General features: G+C 43.5%; 2 protein-coding genes across 2 annotated transcripts; one reads left to right on the top strand and one right to left on the bottom strand.

Annotated features, from left to right (window-relative positions):
• Positions 1-11,281: 11,281 nt before the first annotated feature.
• Positions 11,282-14,432, bottom strand: b3galt6 (UDP-Gal:betaGal beta 1,3-galactosyltransferase polypeptide 6). Its single transcript, XM_055918055.1, has 3 exons — positions 14,062-14,432; positions 13,131-13,680; positions 11,282-12,753 (listed from the first exon to the last, which is right to left on the bottom strand). The coding sequence occupies exons 2-3, from the start codon at positions 13,668-13,670 to the stop codon at positions 12,274-12,276; spliced, it is 1,020 nt and encodes a 339-aa protein (XP_055774030.1). The 5' UTR covers positions 13,671-13,680; positions 14,062-14,432; the 3' UTR covers positions 11,282-12,273.
• Positions 14,433-16,286: 1,854 nt separating this feature from the next.
• Positions 16,287-26,767, top strand: LOC129851592 (coiled-coil domain-containing protein 42-like). The gene is made up of 5 exons (XM_055918202.1): positions 16,287-16,366; positions 16,494-16,599; positions 16,683-16,787; positions 17,678-17,899; positions 26,299-26,767. The coding sequence occupies exons 1-5, from the start codon at positions 16,287-16,289 to the stop codon at positions 26,533-26,535; spliced, it is 750 nt and encodes a 249-aa protein (XP_055774177.1). The 3' UTR covers positions 26,536-26,767.
• The last annotated feature ends 334 nt before the right edge of the window (positions 26,768-27,101 follow it).

Here is a 27,101-nt window from a genome sequence, read left to right as displayed (position 1 = left end):
AACTTTCTAGCCCTGCCCACAGCTTCTGGACTTAATAGCATTCCCAGAATGCATTGATTATTGAGTCGTTATTAGTTTTACACTTAAGACATGACTCTGCCGTTGTGCTGTAGAATTTGTGAATTTTGTCTCTTGTATAGTCAATTCTATACATTAGCTTATACTGGATTAAGCATACATTTTGTTAAATATTTTGTTAGTTTTGCTCCAACTTTCCCTCCATCTTGTTCCAACATCACTTCTTTTTAAATCTTGGTTCCAATAGTTGATATTTTTTTTTTCTAAGAGATTGTTAGTTGGATATGCTCTCTGCTATCGGTGGGGTAATTTGGTATTACCGAAAATAAATACAAAAACTTTGATTAGTTGTTTCAGATGTATTGGTGCTGCGCTGAAACAAAAATATGCATAGCCCCCATGAATGGTTTGTTGAACACTGACAGAGGTGATACGACTCATGGGCCGAGCAGTGTCTCTATTTAATACTGTAGTTAACAACACTAAACCTTCCATTGATCACCTAGTTACCATTCTCAATGGTTTATTCTGGGGGAAAGCGCTGGTATTTACAAAGGAGGAGTCTAAAATGTGGAAAATATGACTTCCTGTATAAAGTCTGACTGGTTGTAAAGTCATAATATGTTTGAAAAGGCAGGTTTCTGTAGAGCACCTTAGAGAAGTACACACATTGAATACACACATTGTGGTTGAGTTTAAAGATCTCTTTGTAGAAGAAAAGGACTTTAACGTTAACATGTCATGGTTATAGTCACTATTTCCTTTTCCAACAACCAGGAAGAACTCTGTGCTGTAGTTAAACTATAAGGTCTCATTGTCAGGTAAAACTCTTGGCCCTAGCCAAATTTACAGTGTCAACACCTAATCTTTCAGAGAGACAGAGAGACACACATAAACAAAACAAATATATGAAACTGTTCTTGGTGTCCAGCTTAATATATACTGTACCAGTCAAAAGTTTGAACACACCTACTCATTGAAGGGTTTTTCTTATTTTTTTTTACTGTTTTCTAGGAGTTCCCACATATGCTTAGCACTTGTTGGCTGCTTTTCCTTCACTCTGCGGTCCGACTCATCCCAAACCATCTCAATTGGATTGCGGTCGGGTGATTGTCGGGTGACCATCACTCTCCTTGGTCAAATAGCCCTTACAAAGCCTGGAGGTGTGTTTTGGGTCATTGTCCTGTTGAAAAACAAATGATAGTCCCACTAAGTGGAAACCAGATGGGATGGCGTATTGCTGCAGAATGCTGTGGTAACCATGCTGGTTAAGTGTGCCTTGAATTCTAAATAAATCGTAGACAGTGTCACCATCAAAGCACCATCACACCTCCTCCTCCATGCTTCACGGTGGGAGCCACACATGCAGAGATAATCCGTTCACATACTCTGCGTCTCACAAAGACACAGCGTTTGGAACCAAAAATCTCAAATTTGGACTCATCAGACCAAAGGACAGATATCCACCAGTCTAATGTCCATTGCTCGTGTTTCTTGGCCCAAGCAAGTCTCTTCTTCTTATTGATGTCCTTTAGTAATGTTTTTTGTTGTTGCAGCAATTCGAGCATGAAGGTCTGATTCACGCAGTTTCCTCTGAACAGTTGATGTTGAGATGTGTCTGTTTCTTGAACTCTGTGAACCATTTATTTGGGCTGCAATTTCTGAGGCTGTTAACTCTAATGAATTTACCCTCTTCAGCAGAGGTAACTCTGGGTCTTCCTTTCCTATGGCGGTCCTCATCAGAGCCAGTTCATCATAGCGCTTGATGGTTTTTGTGACTGCACATGAAGAAACGTTCAAAGTTCTTGAAATTTTCTGCATTGATTGACCTTCATGTCTATAAGTAATGATGGACTGTCATTTCTCTTTGCTTATTTGAGCTGTTCTTGCAATAATATGACATTTACAAAACCACCCCTACCTTTTGATTACTACATGATTCCATATGTGGTATTTCATAGATTTGATGTCTTCACTATTATTCTACAATGTAGAAAATAGTAAAAAATAAAGAGAAACCCTTGAATGAGTAGGTGTGTCCAAACTTTTGACTGGTACTGTATATACACTTACAATGCATTCGGAAAGTATTCAGACTCCTTGACTTTTTCCACATTTTGTTACATTATAGTCTTATTCTACAATGGATTAAATCATGTTTTCCCTCATCAGTCTACACACAATACAATATAATGACAAAGCAAAAATAGGTTTTTAGATGTTTTAGCACCTTTGGCAGCGATTACAGCCTCAAGTCTTCCTGGGTATGAGGATACAAGCTTGGCACACCTGTATTTGGGGAGTTTCTCCCATTCTTCTCTGCAGCCTCTCAAGCTCTGTCAGGTTTGATGGGCAGCATCGCTGCGCAGCTATTTTCAGGTCTCTCCAGAGATGTTCGATCAGGTTCATATCCGGGATCTGGCTGGGCCACTCAATGACATTCGGAGACTTGTGCCGAAGCCACTCCGGTGCTGTCTTGGCTGTGTGCTTAGGGTCATTGTCCTTTTGGAAGGCGAACCTTCACCCCAGTCTGAGGTCCTGAGTGCTCTGGAGCAGGTTTTCATCAAGGATCTCTGTGATTTGCTCCGTTCATATTTCCCTCAAACCTGACTAGTCTGCCAGTCCCTGCTTCTGAAAAACATCCCCACAGCATGATGCTGCCACCACCATGCTTCACCGTAAGGATGGTGTAAGGTTTCTTCCAGACGTGACGCTTAGCATTCAGGCGAAAGAGTTTGGACTCATCAGACCAAAGGACAGATATCCACCAGTCTAATGTCCATTGCTCGTGTTTCTTGGCCCAAGCAAGTCTCTTCTTCTTATTGATGTCCTTTAGTAATGTTTTTTGTTGTTGCAGCAATTCGAGCATGAAGGTCTGATTCACGCAGTTTCCTCTGAACAGTTGATGTTGAGATGTGTCTGTTTCTTGAACTCTGTGAACCATTTATTTGGGCTGCAATTTCTGAGGCTGTTAACTCTAATGAATTTACCCTCTTCAGCAGAGGTAACTCTGGGTCTTCCTTTCCTATGGCGGTCCTCATCAGAGCCAGTTCATCATAGCGCTTGATGGTTTTTGTGACTGCACATGAAGAAACGTTCAAAGTTCTTGAAATTTTCTGCATTGATTGACCTTCATGTCTATAAGTAATGATGGACTGTCATTTCTCTTTGCTTATTTGAGCTGTTCTTGCAATAATATGACATTTACAAAACCACCCCTACCTTTTGATTACTACATGATTCCATATGTGGTATTTCATAGATTTGATGTCTTCACTATTATTCTACAATGTAGAAAATAGTAAAAAATAAAGAGAAACCCTTGAATGAGTAGGTGTGTCCAAACTTTTGACTGGTACTGTATATACACTTACAATGCATTCGGAAAGTATTCAGACTCCTTGACTTTTTCCACATTTTGTTACATTATAGTCTTATTCTACAATGGATTAAATCATGTTTTCCCTCATCAGTCTACACACAATACAATATAATGACAAAGCAAAAATAGGTTTTTAGATGTTTTAGCACCTTTGGCAGCGATTACAGCCTCAAGTCTTCCTGGGTATGAGGATACAAGCTTGGCACACCTGTATTTGGGGAGTTTCTCCCATTCTTCTCTGCAGCCTCTCAAGCTCTGTCAGGTTTGATGGGCAGCATCGCTGCGCAGCTATTTTCAGGTCTCTCCAGAGATGTTCGATCAGGTTCATATCCGGGATCTGGCTGGGCCACTCAATGACATTCGGAGACTTGTGCCGAAGCCACTCCGGTGCTGTCTTGGCTGTGTGCTTAGGGTCATTGTCCTTTTGGAAGGCGAACCTTCACCCCAGTCTGAGGTCCTGAGTGCTCTGGAGCAGGTTTTCATCAAGGATCTCTGTGATTTGCTCCGTTCATATTTCCCTCAAACCTGACTAGTCTGCCAGTCCCTGCTTCTGAAAAACATCCCCACAGCATGATGCTGCCACCACCATGCTTCACCGTAAGGATGGTGTAAGGTTTCTTCCAGACGTGACGCTTAGCATTCAGGCGAAAGAGTTCAATCTTGGTTTCATCAGACCAGAGAATCTTGTTTCTCATGGTCTGAGAGTCCTTTAGGTGCCTTTTGGCAAACTCCAAGCGGGCTGTCGTGCCTTTTTATTTTTTTATTTTTTTTACTAGGAAAGTCAGTTAAGAACAAATTCTTATTTAGAATGACTGCCTACCCCCTCGGCCAAACCTTCCCCTAACCCGGACGATGCTGGGCCAATTGTGCACTGCCCTATGGCACTCCCGATCACAGACGGTTGTGACACAGCCTGGGAACGAACCAGGGTCTGTAGTGATGCCTCCACCACTGCAATGCAGTGACTTAGACTGGTGCGCCACTCGGGGAGCCTGGGAGGCTTTTACTGAGGAGGGGCTTCCGTCGGGCCACTCTACCATAAACGGCTGATTGGTGGACCGATGCAGAGATGGTTGTCCTTCTGGAATATTTCATGGCTTCAGATGGGAGTGCTACGGGTCGATAGTAATTTAGACAGGTTACTTTGGCGTTCTTGGGCACAGGGACTATGGTGGTCTGCTTGAAACGTAGGTATTACAGACTCGGTCAGGGAGAGGTTGAAAATGACCAGTGGTCAGCGTATGCTTGCCAGCTGGTCAGCGTATGCTCTGAGTATGCGTCCTTGTAATCTGTCTGGCCCCGCGGCCTTGTAAATTTTAACCTGTTTAAAGGTCTTACTCACATCGGCTATGGAGAGCGAGATCACACAGTCGTCTGGAACAGCTGGTGTTCTCATGCATGGTTCAGTGTTGCTTTTTTGTCATTCTGATATTATGTATTACAACTATGCTGTAATTTATATTATGTATTACAATGCATGTTCACAGTATACTGTATTTATAACTGATAAATGTGTGTATTTTTAACATATATAACTGTGACCCTCTGGATATGCATGATGATCAGTCATGATAGCTGATGTCGGTGGTTTATGACAACTAACTTAACTCGAACCAGACGTTATATGTGGCCGTAAGCCAGCTGGAGGTCAGACATCAGTATGCCAAGCCAATTAGCTGACCCAAACAATGGTTTGTACAGGGACAGTGTCAAGTCAGTGGCTTTTTTTCTCATTCTGATATTATGTTTTACCAGGCTCACAATATACTGTACTCATAAGAATTCATTCGTCCTCTCCCTCTCTCTCTGAGCAGCTGCGACACCAGTCTCCCTTGAAAAGAGAGGGCGGGATGATTAGACGTAATCACATTTGACCTGCATAGAGCTGTAAACTGCACCTGTTCAACATGTCACTACATTCACTGCTGCTGCTGCTCAAAGCTACTGCTGAGTCCACTCTCAGAAGAGAGAGCTTCTTCTGAAGACAATACCAAGATTTTGCTTTGAAGTGTGTGCATGTCTGTTTGAAAGAGAACATATACCAGAATTAAGATCTATCAAGACAGTACATGCTTTCTTCTCTCAGAGCAGCAGTCTATCTATAATGTGACTGTAAAACTGCATACAGGTAAGGCTGTTCTTTTGGGAAGTACTGTACAGTGCATTCAGAAAGTATTCAGACCCCTTGACTTTTTCCACATTTTGTTACGTTACAACCTTATTCTAAAATTGATCAAATAAAAAATGTTCCTCATCAATCTACACACAATACCCCATAATGACCAAGTGAAAACAAGTTTTTAGAAATGTTTGCAAATTTATAAAAAATAACAGAAATACCTTATTTACATAAGTATTCAGACCCTTTGCTATGAGACACAAAATTGAGCTCAGGTGCATCCTGTTTCCATTGATCATCCTTGAGATGTTTCTACAACTTGATTGGAGTCCACCTGTGGTAAATTATATTGATTGGACATGATTTGGAAAGGCACACACCTGTCTATATAAGGTCCCACAGTTGACAGTGCATGTCAGAGCAAAAACCAAGCCATGAGGTCAAAGGAATTGTCCTTAGAGCTCCGAGACAGGAGTGTGTCGAGTCACAGATCTGGGGAAGGGTACCAACACATTTCTGCAGGATTGAAGGTCCACAAGAACACAGTGGCTTCCATCATTCTTAAATGGATGAAGTTTGGAACCACCAAGACTCTTCCTACAGCTGGACACCCGGCCAAACTGAGCAATCGGAGGAAAAGGGCTTTGGTCAGGGAGGTGACCAAGAACCCGATGGTCACTGTGACAGATCTCCAGAATTCCTCTGTGGAGATGGGAGAACCTTCCAGAAGGACAACCATCTCTGCAGCAGTCCACCAATCAGGCCTTTATGATAGAGTGGGCAGACAGAAACTACTCTTCAGTAAAAGGCACAGGACAGCCCGCTTGGAGTTTGCCAAAAGGTACCTAAAGACTCTCAGACCATAAGAAACAATATTCTCTGGTCTGATGAAACCAAGATTAAACTCTTTCGCCTGAATGCCAAGTGTCATGTCTGGAGGAAAGCTGGCACCATCCCTATGGTGAAGCATGGTGGTGGCAGCATCATGCTGTGGGGATGTTTTTCAGCAGCAGGGACTGGGAGACTAGTCAGGATCGAGGGAAAGATGAACGGTGCAAAGTACAGAGAGATCCTTGATGAAAACCTGCTCCAGAGTGCTCAGGACGTTAGACTGGGGTGAAGGTTCACCTTCCAACAGGACAACAACCCTAAGCACACAGCCAAGAAAAATGCAGGAGAGGCTTTGGGACAAGTCTCCGAATGTCCTCGAATGGCCCAGCCAGAGCCCGGACTTTAACCTGATCAAATATCTCTGGAGACCTGAAAATAGCTGTGCAGCGAGGCTCCCCATCCAACCTGACAGCGCTTGAGAGGATCTGCAGAGAAAAATGAGAGAAACTCCCCAAATACAGGTGTGCCAAGCTTGTAGCATCATACCCAAGAAGACTCAAGGCTGTAATCGCTGCCAAAGGTGCTTCAACAAAGTCCTGAATAAAGGTTCTGAATACTTATGTAAATGTGATATTTCCATTTTTTTATTTTATACATTTGCAACAAAAAGCTATACTTTTTTTGCTTTGTCATTATGGTGTATAGTGTGTAGATTGATGAGTGGGGAAAAACAATTTAATTCATTTCAAAATAAGGCTGTAACGTAACAAAATGTGGAAAATGTCAAGGGGTCTGAACACTTTCCGAATGCACTGTATGTGTGGGGTTTGATCATGATACAGTGTGTTTTGTGTGGGTTCAAAGGAGAGCAGAAAGAGAAATGTTGCGACTTCATTACTGTTGTGTGAACTCTAACATAATGCTTCTCTACAACTCTCAGATGCTACAGAAGCCGAAGGAGAGGTGAGTTGGATTCTTGATCATAAACCGTTAATATTGGCAATAACAGTAAAACTTGCCAAAAAGCATGACTAGTAATGTAAAACAAAAATGTATTATGTTAAATATGACCCATACCTTCTTCCAATATGAAATGTAGTGTCCCATTCTTCCCCCCAGCAATTACTATTTACAACATAATAATGATTTATCAGTAAAAATACCACGTCCGAATGAAACATCTCTTCTTCCTCGAGCAGGGAGTTACGGCTGCCGAAAGGCCCCACAGGGAAGGCCCCACCGGAAGGCCCCGCGGGAAGGTCCTGCTGGGAAGGCCCCACCGGAAGGCCCCGTGGGAAGGTCCCGCCAGGAAGGCCCAGCCGGAAGGCCCCGTCGCCTCTTCTGTGCGTTGAGGGCCACGATGACCTCATCAATGACCTCATCTGTCCACGAAAGCTGACCAAACCCGTCCTGGAGTCTCCCTTACACTGGGACCTCCGCATCTGCGGTGGAAGGTGGCTGAGCTACAGCAGTGTATTGTCAGACCAGGAGCCATACCGAAAATCAGTCTTCAACAATATGAACCCTCTATGGAAAGATGAGACTCACGATGGTGTTCTGTTTTGCTCTACAACACCCACAAGCATCACAGGACTTGTCTGAAGTCGGTTCCGCCGATCTGCCAACGTCTGTCTGTAGCATCCAAACAGTTTGGGCTACACACTAATATGAACCCACCGTCGAAAGGTGAGACTCACGAAGACGTACATATCGGTTGTTTTGCTCTAGAGCCTCACAAAACACGTCAATGTATCCTGTTACGTTTTTTTAAATGATGGAAGTATACACTGAGTGTACAAAACATTAGGTACACCTCCTCTTTCTATGACATACTGTAGACTGATCATGTGAAAGCTATGATCCCTTATTGATGTCACCTGTTAAATCCACTTCAATCAGTGTAGATGAAGGGGAGGAGACGGGTTAAAGAAGGATTTTTAAGTCTTGAGACATTTGAGACATGGATTGTGTATGTGTGCCATTCAGAGGGTGAATGGGCAAGACAAAAGATTGAAATACCTTTGAAGGGGGTATGGTAGTAGGTGCCAGGCCGGGTGTGAAGAACTGCAACTCTGCTGGGTTTTTCACGTTCAACGGTTTCCCGTGTGTATCCAGAATGGGCCATCACCCAAAGGACATCCAGCCAACTTAGCACAACTGTGGGAAGCATTGGCGTCAACATGGGCCAGCATCCCTGAGGGAACCCTTTTGACACCTTGTCGAGTCCATGCCTCGATGAATTGAGGCTGTTCTGAGGGCAGCGTGTTCTGTAGCAGAGACAGAGGGAGCAGCACTGGGAGACGGAGCGGATCCTCAGACCACCCTCTGACTTGGATCAGGAACTACACAAGAGGCACCACAGAATACACATGGTATGTATATAAGCTGACCTACTGACACATCACAACACCTCCATAGGAAACACAGGAGCTTGCCAAATGTGTCATATTACCTTAGCCTGGTGAGGTGACAGAGGACAGGATAGATGCCTACAAACCCAAACACTAATGACCTGTTAATATACAATGGCTATGAGGCGATTGTCACTGCCAGCTAGAACACTGCTATTGACTATACATGATGATACTTTTAAGAGTCGCACAAAGTGTATGCTTTGTAAACAGCTGAATGTGAGGAAGTGTGTGCGTTTAATCTTTTCTTGAGATGGGGATATAATCCTCAGGACAAGATTGAAGACCGTGGTCATGAAGAGAAGACATGCTGAACAATCCAAAGTCAGGAAACAGGTACGTTACTTCTCACATTGGTTCTGGGATCAACCAATCAGATACGCATTGCCTCTAAAAAACATTGATAAGTAGCCTGAGGCTCTGCTTGCAAAAAGGCTGTTGTTTGAGGTCACACAGTTGCTTTAAGGATTATTAGGCTACTGTGGGTGGGGATTGGGGAACCCTGCTGTAGGGATTATTAGGCTACTGTGGGTTGGGAACCCTGCTGTAGGGGTTATTAGGCTACTGTGGGTGGGGAACCCTGCTGCAGGGATTATTAGGCTACTGTCGGTGGGGATGGGGAACCCTGCTGTAGGGGTATTAGGGTACTGTGGGTGGGGATTGGGGAACCCTGCTATAGGATTATTAGGGTACTGTGGGTGGGGATTGGGGAACCCTGCTGTAGGGGTATTAGGCTACTGTGGGTGGGGATTGGGGAACCCTGCTGTAGGGGTATTAGGGTTGAGGAACTTTGCTGTAGGGGTATTAGGGTTTGAGGAACCCTGCTGTAGGGGTATTAGGGTTGAGGAACCCTGCTGTAGGGGTATTAAGGTTGAGGAACCCTGCTGTAGGGGTATTAGGGTTTGAGGAACCCTGCTGTATGGGGGTATTAGGGTTGAGGAACCCTGCTGTAGGGGTATTAGGGTTTGAGGAACCCTGCTGTATGGGGGTATTAGGGTTGAGGAACCCTGCTGTAGGGGTATTAGGGTTGAGGAACCCTGCTGTAGGGGTATTAGGGTTGAGGAACCCTGCTGTAGGGTTATTAGGGTTGAGGAACCCTGCTGTAGGGGTTATTAGGGTTGAGGAACCCTGCTGCAGGGGGTATTAGGTTTGAGGTACCCTGCTGTAGGGGGATTAGGGTTGAGGAACCCTGCTGTAGGGGTATTAGGGTTGAGGAACCCTGCTGTAGGGGTATTAGGGTTGAGGAACCCTGCTGTAGGGGTATTAGGGTTGAGGAACCCTGCTATAGGGGTATTAGGGTTGAGGAACCCTGCTGTAGGGGTATTAGGGTTGAGGAACCCTGCTGTAGGGGTATTAGGGTTGAGGAACCCTGCTGTAGAGGTTTTAGGGTTGAGGAACCCTGCTGTAGGGGTATTAGGGTTGAGGAACCCTGCTGTAGGGGTATTAGGGTTTGAGGAACCCTGCTGCAGGGGGTATTAGGGTTGAGGAACCCTGCTGTAGGGGTATTAGGGTTGAGGAACCCTGCTGTAGGGAGTATTAGGGTTGAGGAACCCTGCTGTAGGGGTATTAGGGTTGAGCAACCCTGCTGTAGGGGTATTAGGGTTGAGCAACCCTGCTGTAGGGGTATTAGGGTTGAGGAACCCTGCTGTAGGGGTATTAGGGTTGAGGAACCCTGCTGTAGGGGTATTAGGGTTGAGGAACCCTGCTGTAGGGGTATTAGGGTTGAGGAACCCTCCTGTATGGGGGTATTAGGGTTGAGGAACCCTGCTGTAGGGGGTATTAGGGTTGAGGAACCCTGCTGTATGGGTATTAGGGTTGAGGAACCCTGCTGTAGGGGGTATTAGGGTTGAGGAACCCTGCTGTAGGGGTATTAGGGTTGAGGAACCCTGCTGTAGGGGTATTAGGGTTGAGGAACCCTGCTGTAGGGGTATTAGGGTTTGAGGAACCATGCTGTAGGGGTATTAGGGTTGAGGAACCATGCTGTAGGGGTATTAGGGTTGAAGAACCCTGCTGTAGGGGTATTAGGATTGAGGAACCCTGCTGCAGGGGGTATTAGGGTTGAGGAACCCTGCTGTAGGGGTATTAGGGTTGAGGAACCATGCTGTAGGGGTATTAGGGTTGAGGAACCCTGCTGTAGGGGTATTAGGGTTTGAGGAACCATGCTGTAGGGGTATTAGGGTTGAGGAACCATGCTGTAGGGGTATTAGGGTTGAGGAACCCTGCTGTATGGGTATTAGGGTTTGAGGAACCATGCTGTAGGGGTATTAGGGTTGAGGAACCATGCTGTAGGGGTATTAGGGTTGAGGAACCCTGCTGTAGGGGTATTAGGGTTTGAGGAACCCTGCTGTAGGGGTATTAGGGTTGAGGAACCCTGCTGTACGGGGGTATTAGGGTTTGAGGAACCCTGCTGTAGGGGTATTAGGGTTGAGGAACCCTGCTGTATTTGGGGGGGTGTACAGTAGGCATTTTTCTTTAGTGTTTATACCCATTTATTATTAATAAATATTTGTCACAAAAATACATGTTTCAAAAACATTTTAATAGGTCCAAATATTTTAAACATTCATATTTAAGTAGTTTGACAGTAGGTTTTAAACAACACTGGTGATGAGAGGACACGACATGGTCAAAGTCAGTCACACAATAACATAACGGTTGGTTTCTTTCCATGACATTAATAGAAGCAGTCTTTTTTTGGTTTAAAAGTAACCGGATATCAGCTGAAAAATTGCCTGTAGAGTAGCTCAGCTGAACACAAACAGCTCTGTTGACCATCACTGGACTGTAAATACGTCAACCAAACACAGACAGCAGGTAGGGTAAATCTCTCAACTGAACAGAACTCTCAGTAAGCAGGGGAGAGGAGAGCGAGGCCTACAATATTACACATTGTCTCAATGCAACTCCAAATACCATGAACCCATGACTGGCTCATTCTCTACCATTGTTCTGAAGCAATACACCACATTTTCATATCAAGAGAATCACTTCAATCACATTCATAAATAGGGCCACTTCCACTTAAAGAGAGTCTCCAGGACATTTTAAACAGATTCAGGAATGACTCGAGTCTCGTCATTGTCCAACCAGAAAGCTGAATACTGGTTCCTTTAAGTACACTTTCTCCCAACATACATGTGCTGTTATTAATAAATGACGGTCTCCTGTTGTGTGGCCGCACCCAGTCAGGTCCACTCTCCCAGTCCTGTACCAGTGTGCTTTAGGACAGTCAGCAAAGGCTCCAGAATAAATAAATAAATAAACATATATAAAAGGGAATGGGGATCAGTGTTTTCCTCAGGTCTTTTCGGGCAGGCTGCCATAACAGACATCTTCTATGGAGGTCAACTGAAGGCAGCACAAATGTTTCACAGGGAAGGGGGGGGGGGGGGGGCACAACAGAACAGAGTAAGGCTTAGGGGGAGCACCACACCGCCTGGGTAACCGTAGTAGGGGAAACACTGATGAGAATTACATGGGTGGACAAAGTGAGGAAGGTTAGGGGTTATAGGTCAGGGTATTCCGTCCTTCCTCTGGCAGCACTGTGAGGGCGGGACGCTCCAGTCGTACACGTAGCTCAGGCGGAGTTTAACCTCTTCCTTACACAGCCTCCCGTCTCTCTGCAGCGTCTGCTGTTTCTCCAACATGTCCTCCAGGCTCTGCTTGTGAGTCACCAGGTATTTATTACTACACCCCCGAGACTTGTACTCCGTGTCGAATCGAGGGTCGTGTGTTCGTTTGACGTCCACCGGGGCTAGCCACGCCCCCAGTGACACGTCCTCGCTCTGCCACACCTTGAGGTAGGCCGTGTTGATCTGGATGTAGTGTACGAGGTCGCAGGAGAGCAGGTAGCCTCCACCCAGGGCGTAGGGTAGGTAGTAGTCACACAGCTCCCAGGCCGACTCCCTCCACTTCCCTGCTGTCTTCACGCGACCGCGGCCTGAGAAGAAGCCCCAGTACAGCCGGCTGGGCTCTTTAGTCTTCAGCTCCTCCTATAAGATTAGAAGAAATTATACGTCATTGGGTGTTTGCACATACATTTCTTTTGCAGCACAAGCTCCATATTTAAGCAATAAGGCCCGAGGAGGTGTGGTATATGGCCAAAATACCACGGTAAGGGCTATATTCTTAAGCACGTAATTAGAGCAGGAAAAGTAAATGTTTTGTTATACCCCTGGTATACAGTCTGATATACCACAGCTTTCAGCCAATCAGCATTGAAGTCTCAAACCATCCGGTTTACAATGCACATTATGTTCCAAATAGCACCCTATTCCCTACATAGGTTCGCTATGGACCCTTGTCAAAAATAGTGCACTACATAGTGAAGAGGGTGCCATTTGGGATGCACCCCACATCAAACACATACCTTCAACAGGTCCAGACGAGCAAAAGTGTCATCGTCCGCTTTTAACACAAACTTGAAGTCTACGTTGTGATCCAGCCAGGAATACATATGGAGCAGCTTCAGGGTCAGGTTCTCATACGAGTCTCGCAGCGCGGGGAGTAAGAGCAGGTCTTTGTGCCGCCCCTGCTCCGTGTTGATGTTCTGCATATCCTCTGCGGGCAGCCCCTCGGTCCCCACCACGAACATAGCTAGAACCTCCGGATCCTTCTTAGCCAGCCAGGTACTACGGATGATGCTCCTGCGCTCTGTGTACTTGGGTCCTGTGGTGATGAGGACCACCAGGAAGGCCGAGAGGTCTTTGAGGCGTGAGGGGAGCTCAGGGTGCTCTGCTCGGGGCTGGGAGTGGGCAGCGTGAGGGGCTAGGCCTGGAGGGTCGGCCTGGCCCTGTTTTAGGGTCTCCGAGGTACACTTGGCGAGGAAAAGGAGGACAACAGCAAAGAGGCACACTCCTCCGATGGCCAGGGCCGTCTTGTGACGACACACGACGCGGACCAGGCTCATGGTGCTGAGACTGAGAAGGAGAGAGATGGGCGAGAGAGAGACGGGATGGAGAGAGATGGGGGAGGGGGGGGAAGAGAGACAAGAGAGATCTGTAAGCAACAATGCATGTCTGTTCATTCAGTTAACAATAAAGACAGCAGTCAATGAATGTCTCCCAGAGAAATGAGGTAGCTAGAGAAAAATACATTCTAAAGTTAATCAACAATTGAACAGAAAGCTAACTTAACATTACCTAAACGAACTCGGCAAACAAATCAGTGCTAAGCAGACCACCCACAGCTTGCCTGCAACATGGTTAACGATAACATTACCCGATCAATCTCATTCCATGCAAGCAACGGAAAACATGCCCATTGCATCAAAACAAAGGCGGGAATATAGACTACAGTACCTGAATGTGTCACACAACGCTAGATGTTTAATGCATCGATGACAGTTACATGGACATTGCTTCTGCCTGTAGCTAGCTAGTTAGCTAGCCGAGATAGCGCAAATGGGTAAACGTTAGCAGGCTCGCTAGCTAGTAATAGCTATCGAGGAATGGGGATTTGATTTACTGCTCACTTCGCTAGCTACAAAATGACGCGAATTAATAAAATCATTAAACAAAAAGAGAAATCCTTTTGTGTGTAGCTAGATGAACAGCTAGCTAGTGAACTACCTACGTTAGACGTTATTTTTGACTCGACTGGTGACACGCAGTAAATACAAGACAGCCGGTGAGTTCAAGACAACACGGAAATCGGAAATATTGGATCTCCGACTTCCGTTTATTTAACACAAATGGAAAGTCGGAAAAAAGAAGCTCAGACTGAAAAAATATTTTTCTACGTTCATAAAAATCGGAATTACAAATCAGAAACTCAGGCATCATCCTAGAGCTACAATTTCTCCAATGTGGACATCACTGACGTCACCGTCACAGGTTTTTCCTAGCCTGAGCCTGTTTTTTGCCGAGTTCCCAGTTGGTTTGAAGGCAGTATGTGATGACGCATACACTTCACTGCTGGAAAGACACGCCTTTGGTGCCTCCCAGTGGATACAATTAGAATGAGTAAAACATCTGAACTACACTACAGCACTGATTCTAAATTCTATGGAATGCACTGTGTGCAGTAGTGTAAAATACTTAAGTAAAAATACTTGAAAGTACTACTGAAGTATTTTTTTTTTACTTTACTATTTATATAGTAAAAACTGTTCGCTGCTCTGGCACCCCAATGGTGGAACAAACTCCCTCACGACGCCAGGACAGCGGAGTCAATCACCACCTTCCGGAGACACCTGAAACCCCACCTCTTCAAGGAATACCTAGGATAGGATAAAGCAATCCTTCTGCCCCCCCCCTTAAAAGATCTAGATGCACTATTGTAAAGTGGCTGTTCCACTGGATGTCATTAGGTGAATGCACCAATTTGTAAGTCGCTCTGGACAAGAGCGTCTGCTAAATGACTTAAATGTAAATGTAAATGTATATTTTTGACAACTTTTACTTCAATACATTCCTACTTTTTAACTCCATACATTTTCCTTGACACCCATAAGAACTCGTTACATTTTTACAGGAAAATTATCTAATTCACACAGTTCAAGACTTCAATCAAGACTCACCTAACACATACTTCCTTTGTAAATTATGTCTGAGTGAGGGAGCGTGTCCCTAGCTATTTGTAAATAAAAAAGAACTAGAAAATGTGTCCATCTGCTTTGCTTAATATAAGGAATTTGAAATGATTTATACTTGTACTTTTAGTTTTGATACTTAATGTCACGATCATTGAAATAACATTCGGACCAAGGCACAGCGTGATATGGGTTCCACTTCTTTTTATTTGTGAAACGCACAAAACAATAAAAAAAAAACAGCAAACGATACGTGACGCTCTGGAGTGCTCACAGGCAACAACACAAAAACAAGATCCCACAAAACACAGTGGGGAAATGGCTGCCTAAATATGATCCCAATCAGAGACAACGATAAACAGCTTCCTCTGATTGGGAACCATACCAGGCCAACATAGAAAAAAACAACCTAGATTACCCACCCTAGTCAAACCTCGACCAACCAACATAGAGAATAAAAAGGCTCTCTATGGTCAAGGCGTGACACTTAAGTATATTTTAGCAATTACATTTACTTTTAATACTTAAGTATGTTTAAAACCAAATACTTTTAGACTTTTGCTCAAGTAGTAATTAACTGGGTGACTTTCACTTTTACTTGAGTCATTTTCTATGAAGGTATCTTTACTTTTACTCAAGTATGACACTTGGGTACTTTTTCCACCACTGAATGTATCGAATGGAACCTCCCAAATGTTTGTTCTTGTTCTTTGCTCGTTTTGTGGGTAAGAAACCATAGAGATACAATTTCTACCTCCATTCTATGGCACATTCTGTGTTCTACCTGTTCCAATTCTATGTTCTATCTCTATGTAAAAGGAAGAGCCCCTCTGGTTGGTTGCTAGGACACCATTGTTAAATATTTCCTGACCAGGTATGATCAAGCATTCCATTAGATATAACATGTAGTGTGACATGACAGTGTTGTCCACTGTCGGGCTCTTGTTTCTACCAGTAGCTGACACAGACAGACGGTCAGGCTGACTGTCAGACATGGACAATAAAAAGGCAGCAGAAGATCTGACTGATTACTTTAAAACATACTTTGGGAACAATCTTCAAAAAGAGCTACTGTAAGTGCACAAATAGTATAGAACCTCTGCAGGATTTGTATTTCCTTTGAGATATGCTCCTTACCAATATAAACAGTGAAGTAAATAAATCACATAGAGTTGTTGTTGTGTTGTTGTTGTTTATCAGGAAAGCTCCCCCATCCACTGATGACGTCTTGGCTCCCACCACTCACCTCATCAGGAAGAGAAGAGAGGAGCTGGACATACACAAGGCCATGGAGGCCCTTCAAGAGGTGATACACGCACGCACACATGCACACGCGCACACACTGACTTCTGACCCTTTGCCTGCTCCTCCTGTGTCTGTGTCTATCAGGACTTTGCCATGAACCTGATGGCCCAGTGTGTCAGAGATAAAGAGCTGAAGGAGAGGGAGGTTGAGTTAAAGGAATACCTCAGGAACTTCAACACATTTCTCCAGGTAAGTTGAGAGGTCCGATAGTAGGACCTTAGTAGTAGGACGTCTCAACCTATTGCATGTTCTGACTCTTTCAACCAATCACAGACTTTATTGGCTTATTTTAGGCTTGTGTATCAGTTAATATTTTCCATTGAACTCAGAGACAGTAGCTCTAAATCACACAAACTGATTCCACTCAGCAATCCCCTCCTGCCTTTTTCAGGAGAATAAATTGAAAAACGGCCGTGCGTTGAAGATAGCAGTGAAGGAGAGAGAGCTAGCTCGTCAGAAAGCAGCGAACCTACTCATCTTGAGACAGGAGCTCAAGGCTCTCACTAAATAGAGAGAAAAGATTGCCGCTCTTGTAGAGAAACATGAAATCTACCCCCGCTTTCTAGATAAAGTGGTCAAAGCCAGCAAGCAGGTAATGAGAGATATGATAAGATGGAAGAGACCATCTCCGCCGTAGAGGGGGTCCGGTTTGTATAGTTGAGGAGGCAGTGTGAGCTAATTCTCTGGTCTGATGTTGGCTTGGTAGTACTGACACCGATACTGAGATTTCTGAGACTCTCCACATTTAATGGAACTAACTTCCATTATTAAGCCATTGAGAGAAGTATGTGGTAGATAGTCAGGTCAGGTCAGGTCAGGTCCGGTCAGGTCAGGGGTGGCCAATGCTATTCATAAGGTTAAACTAATAAGCTGCTCATCATGATGTTTAATAGCCGAATCAGGCGTTTTAGAGCAGGGCTGGAACAAAAGCCTATACACCAAGTAGCTCTCCATGAGGAGGATTGGCCATCCCTGACCTAACCTGACCCTCAGTCTAATAGGGATGGGTGAAGTCAGTACCCCTAACCTAGTGTAACCATTTTGTGAACATTATTCTAACAGTGTTAGAATCCTCTCAGTTCCAGGAGGCGTGGCAGGTGATGTCCAGGGTGGACACTCTGGTCCAGACCAGGGAAGAACTACTGACCAGCATCAAACAGAACCAGGAGTGTTGTGAGACGACCCGGACCCAGCTGACCCAGTACCTGGAGCAGAACGACGACCGCCTACTGCACTACAACAACAGGCTGGCCAAGCTACAGAGGATTCTAGACAGAGTACGCAGTGAGACCATGCTATGGGTGAGGGGACAGCAGTCAACAGACATGAGGCTGTGCAGATCAATCAGCACGGTTTGCCACAAAAATGTATTCAACCTTTATTTCGAGACCTAGGTCTCTTTCATAGATAGATGAGCCCTGTATACACATCAGTGTACACTACACACATCACGATACACCTCAATATACACTATACACATCACTTTACACATCTATATACACATCAATATACGCTACACACATCACTATACGCATCACTATACGCATCACTATACGCATCACTATACGCATCACTATACGCATCACTATACGCATCACATTACATTTACATTTAAGTCATTTAGCAGACGCTCTTATCCAGAGCGACTTACAAATTGGAAAGTTCATACATATTCATCCTGGTCCCCCCGTGGAAATTGAACCCTGGTCCCCCCGTGGGAATTGAACCCACAACCCTGGCGTTGCAAGCGCCATGCTCTACCAACTGAGCCACACGGGACCATCACTATACGCATCACTATACGCATCACTATACGCATCACTATACGCATCACTATACGCATCACTATACGCTACACACATCACTATACAGGACACCCGGGTGGCGCAGTGGTCTAGGGCACTGCATCGCAGTGCTAGCTGTGCCACCAGAGTCTCTGGGTTTGCGCCCAGGCTGGGCTGGGTTCGCGCCCAGGCTCTGTCGCAGCCGGCCGCAACCGGGAGGTCCATGGGGCGACGCACAATTGGCATAGTGTCGTCCGGGTTAGGGAGAGTTTGGCCGGTAGGGATATCCTTGTCTCAGTATGTAAAATGTAATAAAAAATGTATGCACTCTACTGTAAGTCGCTCTGGATAAGAGCGTCTGCTAAATGACTCAAATGTAAATGTAAAATGTATACACATCACTATACACCTCAATATACACATCACTACACACATCACGATACACCTCAATATACACTATACACATCACTTCACACATCACTATACACATCAATATACACTACACACATCACCATACACCTCAATATACGCTACACACATCACAATACACATCACTTTACACATCACGATACACCTCAATATACACTATACACATCACTTCACACATCACTATACACATCAATATACGCTACACACATCACAATACACATCACTTTACACCTCACTTTACACATCACCTCACACATCACTATGCACATCACTACACACATCACTATACACATCAATATACGCTACACACATCACAATACACATCACTTTACACCTCACTTTACACATCACTTCACACATCACTATACACATCCCTATACACATCAATTTACACATCAATATTTACACCAATACACAAAAAGCTAAACACAATCATAGAAAACAAACACATTTTACAGTAAAAAGGACCTGAAGCAGCCTTTTGTAGAATAAAATCAAGGTTGTATTTCCCGAGAGGCACCACACTTCAGAACGCCTTGGAGATCATTTCACAAGGTGCAAAAAAACGAAAAGCAGATTTATCTAACTCAGTGGAGATCGAGAGTTAGCCACACCTGACACTGGGTCTGGAATCTTGTACGTCTGTAAGTTTATTAACAATGAAGTAAGGTACGGAGGAAATTCATGCAGGAGGGGTTTATAAACAAAAAGAGTGCATTGCATCGACCTACAGCCTTCAAAGAGGGTCAGTCTACTTTTTGATACAGAATGCATTGATGTGTACTGAACCTATCGCCCGTAACAAAGACAATTGGCAGCTGCATTCATATAGACAATATCTCCATAGTCTATAACCGGTATGAATGCTGACTGAAGGATTTGTTTTCTGCTATTTAATGAAAGGCATGACTTATTCCTATAAAATAAGCTCATTTTAATTCATAATTTCTTAACTAACTCATCAACATGATAGCTTTTCGTCAACCCAGATACCCAGATATTTATAAGCGGTGACACAATCAATGAGAGCACGATCCAATGTACATATGTATAAATCATCAGATACATTTTTACGTGATTTAGAGAATAACAAAGGCTTTCTACAAAGCAATGAAGGCAGAGACTGGTCAGCGTGGGGGCAAGAGCATAGACAACAGTGTCATCTGTATAACGTTGTACTGTATGTCATTGTTTTTTTTTTACAGATAGACCAACATTGTTTAAATAGACAGTGAAAAGTACAGGACTAAAATCGATTCCTGTGGGACACCCTTCGTAAACGGAAGGAAACCTGACTCAACACCATCAGAAAAAATACCACGTTGTTGCTCCCCAAGGGGCGCAGCGGTCTAAGGCACTGCATTGCAGTGTTCCGGCATCACTACAGCCTGGGGTTCGATAACAGTCAGTGACCGGGAGTCCCATAGGGCTGCGTACAACTGGCCCAGCGTCGTCCGGAGTAGGGGAGGGTTTAGCCGGGGAGGGGCTTTACTTGGCTCATCGCGCTCTAGCGACTCCTTGTCCGGGCGCCTGCAGGCTGACTTCGGTTGTCAGTTGAACTGTGTTTCCTCCGACACAGTTGGCTTCCGGGTGTTAAGAAGCGCTGCTTGGCGGGTCATGTTTTGGAGGACGCATGACTCCACCTTCGCCTATTCCGAACCCGTTGGGGAGTTGTAGCGATGAGACAAGATCGTAATCACAAAATTGGGGCGAAAAAGGGGGTGAAAAAAGCCACATTGTGTCCTGTATGTCAAGTAATTTTTTAACCAATTACATGACACCTGATCCATTCCGATTGCAGACAATCTCTGAGTCAGTAAAGAGTGGTCAACAGTATGGAGAGCCTTGGATACATTTACATTTAAGTCATTTAGCAGACGCTCTTATCCAGAGCAACTTACAAATTGGTGCATTCACCTTATGACATCCAGTGGAACAACCACTTTACAATAGTGCATCTAAATCTTTTAAGGGGGGGGGGTCAGAAGGATTGCTTTATCCTATCCTAGGTATTCCTTAAAGAGGTGGGGTTTCAGGTGTCTCCGGAAGGTGGTGATTGACTCCGCTGTCCTGGCGTCGTGAGGGAGTTTGTTCCACCATTGGGGTGCCAGAGCAGCGAACAGTTTTGACTGGGCTGAGCGGGAACTGTACTTCCTCAGTGGTAGGGAGGCGAGCAGGCCAGAGGTGGATGAACGCAGTGCCCTTGTTTGGGTGTAGGGCCTGATCAGAGCCTGAAGGTACTGAGGTGCCGTTCCCCTCACAGCTCCGTAGGCAAGCACCATGGTCTTGTAGCGGATGCGAGCTTCAACTGGAAGCCAGCGGAGAGAGTGGAGGAGCGGGGTGACGTGAGAGAACTTGGGAAGGTTGAACACCAGACGGGCTGCGGCGTTCTGGATGAGTTGTAGGGGTTTAATGGCACAGGCAGGGAGCCCAGCCAACAGCGAGTTGCAGTAATCCAGACGGGAGATGACAAGTGCTTGGATTAGGACCTGCGCCGCTTCCTGTGTGAGGCAGGGTCGTACTCTGCGGATGTTGTAGAGCATGAACCTACAGGAACGGGCCACCGCCTTGATGTTAGTTGAGAACGACAGGGTGTTGTCCAGGATCACGCCAAGGTTCTTAGCGCTCTGGGAGGAGGACACAATGGAGTTGTCAACCGTGATGGCGAGATCATGGAACAGGCAGTCCTTCCCCGGGAGGAAGAGCAGCTCTGTCTTGCCGAGGTTCAGCTTGAGGTGGTGATCCGTCATCCACACTGATATGTCTGCCAGACATGCAGAGATGCGATTCGCCACCTGGTCATCAGAAGGGGGAAAGGAGAAGATTAATTGTGTGTCGTCTGCATAGCAATGATAGGAGAGACCATGTGAGGTTATGACAGAGCCAAGTGACTTGGTGTATAGCGAGAATAGGAGAGGGCCTAGAACAGAGCCCTGGGGGACACCAGTGGTGAGAGCGCGTGGTGAGGAGACAGATTCTCGCCACGCCACCTGGTAGGAGCGACCTGTCAGGTAGGACGCAATCCAAGCGTGGGCCGCGCCGGAGATGCCCAACTCGGAGAGGGTGGAGAGGAGGATAAGTCAACAAAGAGGGAAGCACAGTGAAACCAGACACTTAAAATACAACTTGTTGCTAGGAAGGATCTAAACTGACAGTTTATTCATGACTCTAAAATTGTTGCTATGCAAGACAATTTTGCGACTGGGCGATCATTATTTAGGTTGGAGGGGTCACCACCTTTGTGGAGAGGGAGCACATGGGCTGCATTCCAAACCCTGGGGACAGCACCAGAGATAAGCGTCAGACTCCGCAATCAGGAGAGCAGAAAGATGCAGCCAGAAGAGATCAAGCAAATCAGCCGCAGTTGATTTATTTGTACATCAATCTTAACCATCTAGTAGATCACAATCTTAACCATCTAGTAGATCACAATCTAAACCCATCTAGTAGATCATAATCTTAACCCATCTAGTAGATCACAATCTAAACCCATCTAGTAGATCATAATCTTAACCCATCTAGTAGATCACAATCTTAACCCATCTAGTAGATCACAATCTTAACCCATCTAGTAGATCATAATCTTAACCCATCTAGTAGATCACAATCTTAACCATCTAGTAGATCATAATCTAAACCATCTAGTAGATCATAATCTAAACCCATCTAGTAGATCATAATCTTAACCCATCTAGTAGATCACAATCTTAACCCATCTAGTAGATCACAATCTTAATCCATCTAGTAGATCATAATCTAAACCCATCTAGTAGATCATAATCTAAACCCATCTAGTAGATCATAATCTAAACCCATCTAGTAGATCATAATCTAAACCCATCTAGTAGATCATAATCTTAATCCATCTAGTAGATCACAATCTTAACCATCTAGTAGATCACAATCTTAACCCATCTAGTAGATCACAATCTTAACCATCTAGTAGATCACAATCTTAACCCATCTAGTAGATCACAATCTTAACCATCTAGTAGATCACAATCTTAACCCATCTAGTAGATCACAATCTTATCCCATCTAGTAGATCACAATCTTAACCATCTAGTAGATCACAATCTTAACCATCTAGTAGATCACAATCTTAACCCATCTAGTAGATCACAATCTTAACCCATCTAGTAGATCACAATCTTATCCCATCTAGTAGATCACAATCTTAACCATCTAGTAGATCACAATCTTAACCCATCTAGTAGATCACAATCTTAACCCATCTAGTAGATCACAATCTTAACCCATCTAGTAGATCACAATCTTAACCATCTAGTAGATCACAATCTTAACCCATCTAGTAGATCACAATCTTAACCCATCTAGTAGATCACAATCTTAACCATCTAGTAGATCACAATCTTAACCCATCTAGTAGATCATAATCTTAATCCATCTAGTAGATCACAATCTTATCCCATCTAGTAGATCACAATCTTATCCCATCTAGTAGATCACAATCTTAACCATCTAGTAGATCACAATCTTAACCCATCTAGTAGATCACAATCTTAACCATCTAGTAGATCATAATCTTAACCCATCTAGTAGATCACAATCTTAACCCATCTAGTAGATCACAATCTTAACCCATCTAGTAGATCATAATCTAAACCCATCTAGTAGATCATAATCTAAACCCATCTAGTAGATCACAATCTTAACCATCTAGTAGATCACAATCTTAACCCATCTAGTAGATCACAATCTTAACCATCTAGTAGATCACAATCTTAACCATCTAGTAGATCACAATCTTAACCATCTAGTAGATCATAATCTAAACCCATCTAGTAGATCATAATCTTAATCCATCTAGTAGATCACAATCTTAACCATCTAGTAGATCATAATCTAAACCATCTAGTAGATCACAATTATAACCATCTAGTAGATCACAATCTTAACCCATCTAGTAGATCACAATCTTAACCCATCTAGTAGATCACAATCTTAACCCATCTAGTAGATCATAATCTAAACCCATCTAGTAGATCATAATCTAAACCCATCTAGTAGATCACAATCTTAACCATCTAGTAGATCACAATCTTAACCATCTAGTAGATCACAATCTTAACCATCTAGTAGATCATAATCTAAACCCATCTAGTAGATCATAATCTTAATCCATCTAGTAGATCACAATCTTAACCATCTAGTAGATCATAATCTAAACCATCTAGTAGATCACAATTATAACCATCTAGTAGATCACAATCTTAACCATCTAGTAGATCACAATCTTATCCCATCTAGTAGATCACAATCTAAACCATCTAGTAGATCATAATCTTAACCCATCTAGTAGATCACAATCTTAACCATCTAGTAGATCACAATCTAAACCATCTAGTAGATCACAATCTTAACCCATCTAGTAGATCACAATCTTAACCATCTAGTAGATCACAATCTTAACCATCTAGTAGATCACAATCTTAACCATCTAGTAGATCACAATCTTAACCATCTAGTAGATCATAATCTTAACCATCTAGTAGATCACAATCTAACCCATCTAGTAGATCACAATCTTAACCATCTAGTAGATCACAATCTAAACCCATCTAGTAGATCACAATCTTAACCATCTAGTAGATCACAATCTAAACCCATCTCGTAGATCACAATCTTAACCATCTAGTAGATCACAATCTTAACCATCTAGTAGATCACAATCTTAACCATCTAGTAGATCACAATCTTAACCCATCTAGTAGATCACAATCTTAACCATCTAGTAGATCACAATCTTAACCCATCTAGTAGATCACAATCTTAACCCATCTAGTAGATCATAATCTTAACCATCTAGTAGATCACAATCTTAACCCATCTAGTAGATCATAATCTTAATCCATCTAGTAGATCACAATCTTATCCCATCTAGTAGATCATAATCTTAACCCATCTAGTAGATCACAATCTAAACCATCTAGTAGATCACAATCTTAACCATCTAGTAGATCACAATCTTAACCCATCTAGTAGATGACAATCTTAACCCATCTAGTAGATCACAATCTTAACCATCTAGTAGATCACAATCTAAACCATCTAGTAGATCACAATCTTAACCCATCTAGTAGATCATAATCTTAATCCATCTAGTAGATCACAATCTTATCCCATCTAGTAGATCATAATCTTAACCCATCTAGTAGATCATAATCTTAATCCATCTAGTAGATCACAATCTTATCCCATCTAGTAGATCATAATCTTAACCCATCTAGTAGATCACAATCTAAACCATCTAGTAGATCACAATCTAAACCATCTAGTAGATCACAATCTTAACCATCTAGTAGATCACAATCTTAACCCATCTAGTAGATGACAATCTTAACCCATCTAGTAGATCACAATCTTAACCATCTAGTAGATCACAATCTAAACCATCTAGTAGATCACAATCTTAACCCATCTAGTAGATCATAATCTTAATCCATCTAGTAGATCACAATCTTATCCCATCTTGTAGATCATAATCTTAATCCATCTAGTAGATCATAATCTTAACCATCTAGTAGATCACAATCTTAACCCATCTAGTAGATCATAATCTTAATCCATCTAGTAGATCACAATCTTATCCCATCTAGTAGATCATAATCTTAACCCATCTAGTAGATCACAATCTAAACCATCTAGTAGATCACAATCTTAACCATCTAGTAGATCACAATCTTAACCCATCTAGTAGATGACAATCTTAACCCATCTAGTAGATCACAATCTTAACCATCTAGTAGATCACAATCTAAACCATCTAGTAGATCACAATCTTAACCCATCTAGTAGATCATAATCTTAATCCATCTAGTAGATCACAATCTTAACCCATCTAGTAGATCACAATCTTATCCCATCTAGTAGATCATAATCTTAATCCATCTAGTAGATCACAATCTTAACCATCTAGTAGATCACAATCTTAACCCATCTAGTAGATCACAATCTTAACCCATCTAGTAGATCACAATCTAAACCCATCTAGTAGATCACAATCTTAACCCATCTAGTAGATCACAATCTTAACCCATCTAGTAGATCATAATCTTAACCCATCTAGTAGATCATAATCTAAACCATCTAGTAGATCACAAGTAGAAAGTTGTTGAAATGAAAATAAAGATTCAGTAGAAGTTGACTGATCTCCCACTGAGCCAACTGGAGGTTGGGAGAGGGAAGAGCAGTCCACTGATTGACCAGGGTCAATTAAACCACAACTTCTTTCAAATAAAAAGCCAGCAGAGATGAAACGCTGATTAAAATTATCACTTCTTTCATTTTTCTCAGTAACGATGCGAGAGTCTGACACAACTTGCTTAGGCAGGGAAGGGGATGGAATTCCCGTGCTTCAGTGCACTACCTGTTTTCCATAATATAGACATGAGGGGTGCACACACAGACCAGTCTTTCCTTTAACACTCTCATCTATCCCTCTTCATGTGTGTTTTTCCACTCAGGAGTCTCGGTGGGCTCACATCCAGAATACGGCAACTACGAAGACCATGCTCCTGGGCACCATCAAGATGGCCACCGTCAACCTGTACCAGACTACCAGCGAGAAGGCCCAGGATGGGTGGGGCGAGGTCGCTCTGAAGGACACTCTCAAACAGCTGGATAAGGTGTGTGTGTCTGTGTGTGTGTTACCATACAAAACTTGCAGTTTAGTAACAGGCTGTCTACAGACCGCTCTGTAGATATACTGTAACTATTTATATTTGTTATGTCTGAAGATCCTTCTGGGCAAAATAAAGCTAATTTATTCAGTTCAGTTCTATTCTATTCTATTGTCTTGGCACTGTTGTACAGAAAGGCCTTATGACATAACCCTAACCCTAACCCTAACCCTAACCCATATCAGACAAGAACTTACCAGAAACATTGTAGGCCATCAATGACTGATTTTTCAAATGATGTCCTTCACCTACAGCAGGGGTGTCAAACTCATTCCACGGAGGGCCTAGTGTCTGCAGGTTTTTGGTTTTTCCTTTCAATAAAGCCCTAGACAACCAGGTGTGGGGAGTTCCTAACTAATTTATGATGTTAATTCATCAATCAAGTACAAGGGAGGAGCGAAAACCCGCAGACACTCGGCCCTCCGTGGAATGAGTTTGACACCTGTGACCTACAGGTTCAGAAATTCCTCTCCAACCTCATCTGTATTTGGGAGGAGGTCAACCAAGTACAAACAAGACCACATTTCCAACCCTAACCGGCCTTACCCTGAATCATATTCACATTCTAAAGCCTCTTACTAAAGACT

The sequence above is a fragment of the Salvelinus fontinalis genome, chromosome 3 (assembly GCF_029448725.1).
Source record: "Salvelinus fontinalis isolate EN_2023a chromosome 3, ASM2944872v1, whole genome shotgun sequence".
In the NCBI taxonomy this organism is placed as follows: Eukaryota; Metazoa; Chordata; class Actinopteri; order Salmoniformes; family Salmonidae; genus Salvelinus; species Salvelinus fontinalis.
This window is presented reverse-complemented; position numbering and strand designations above follow the sequence as displayed.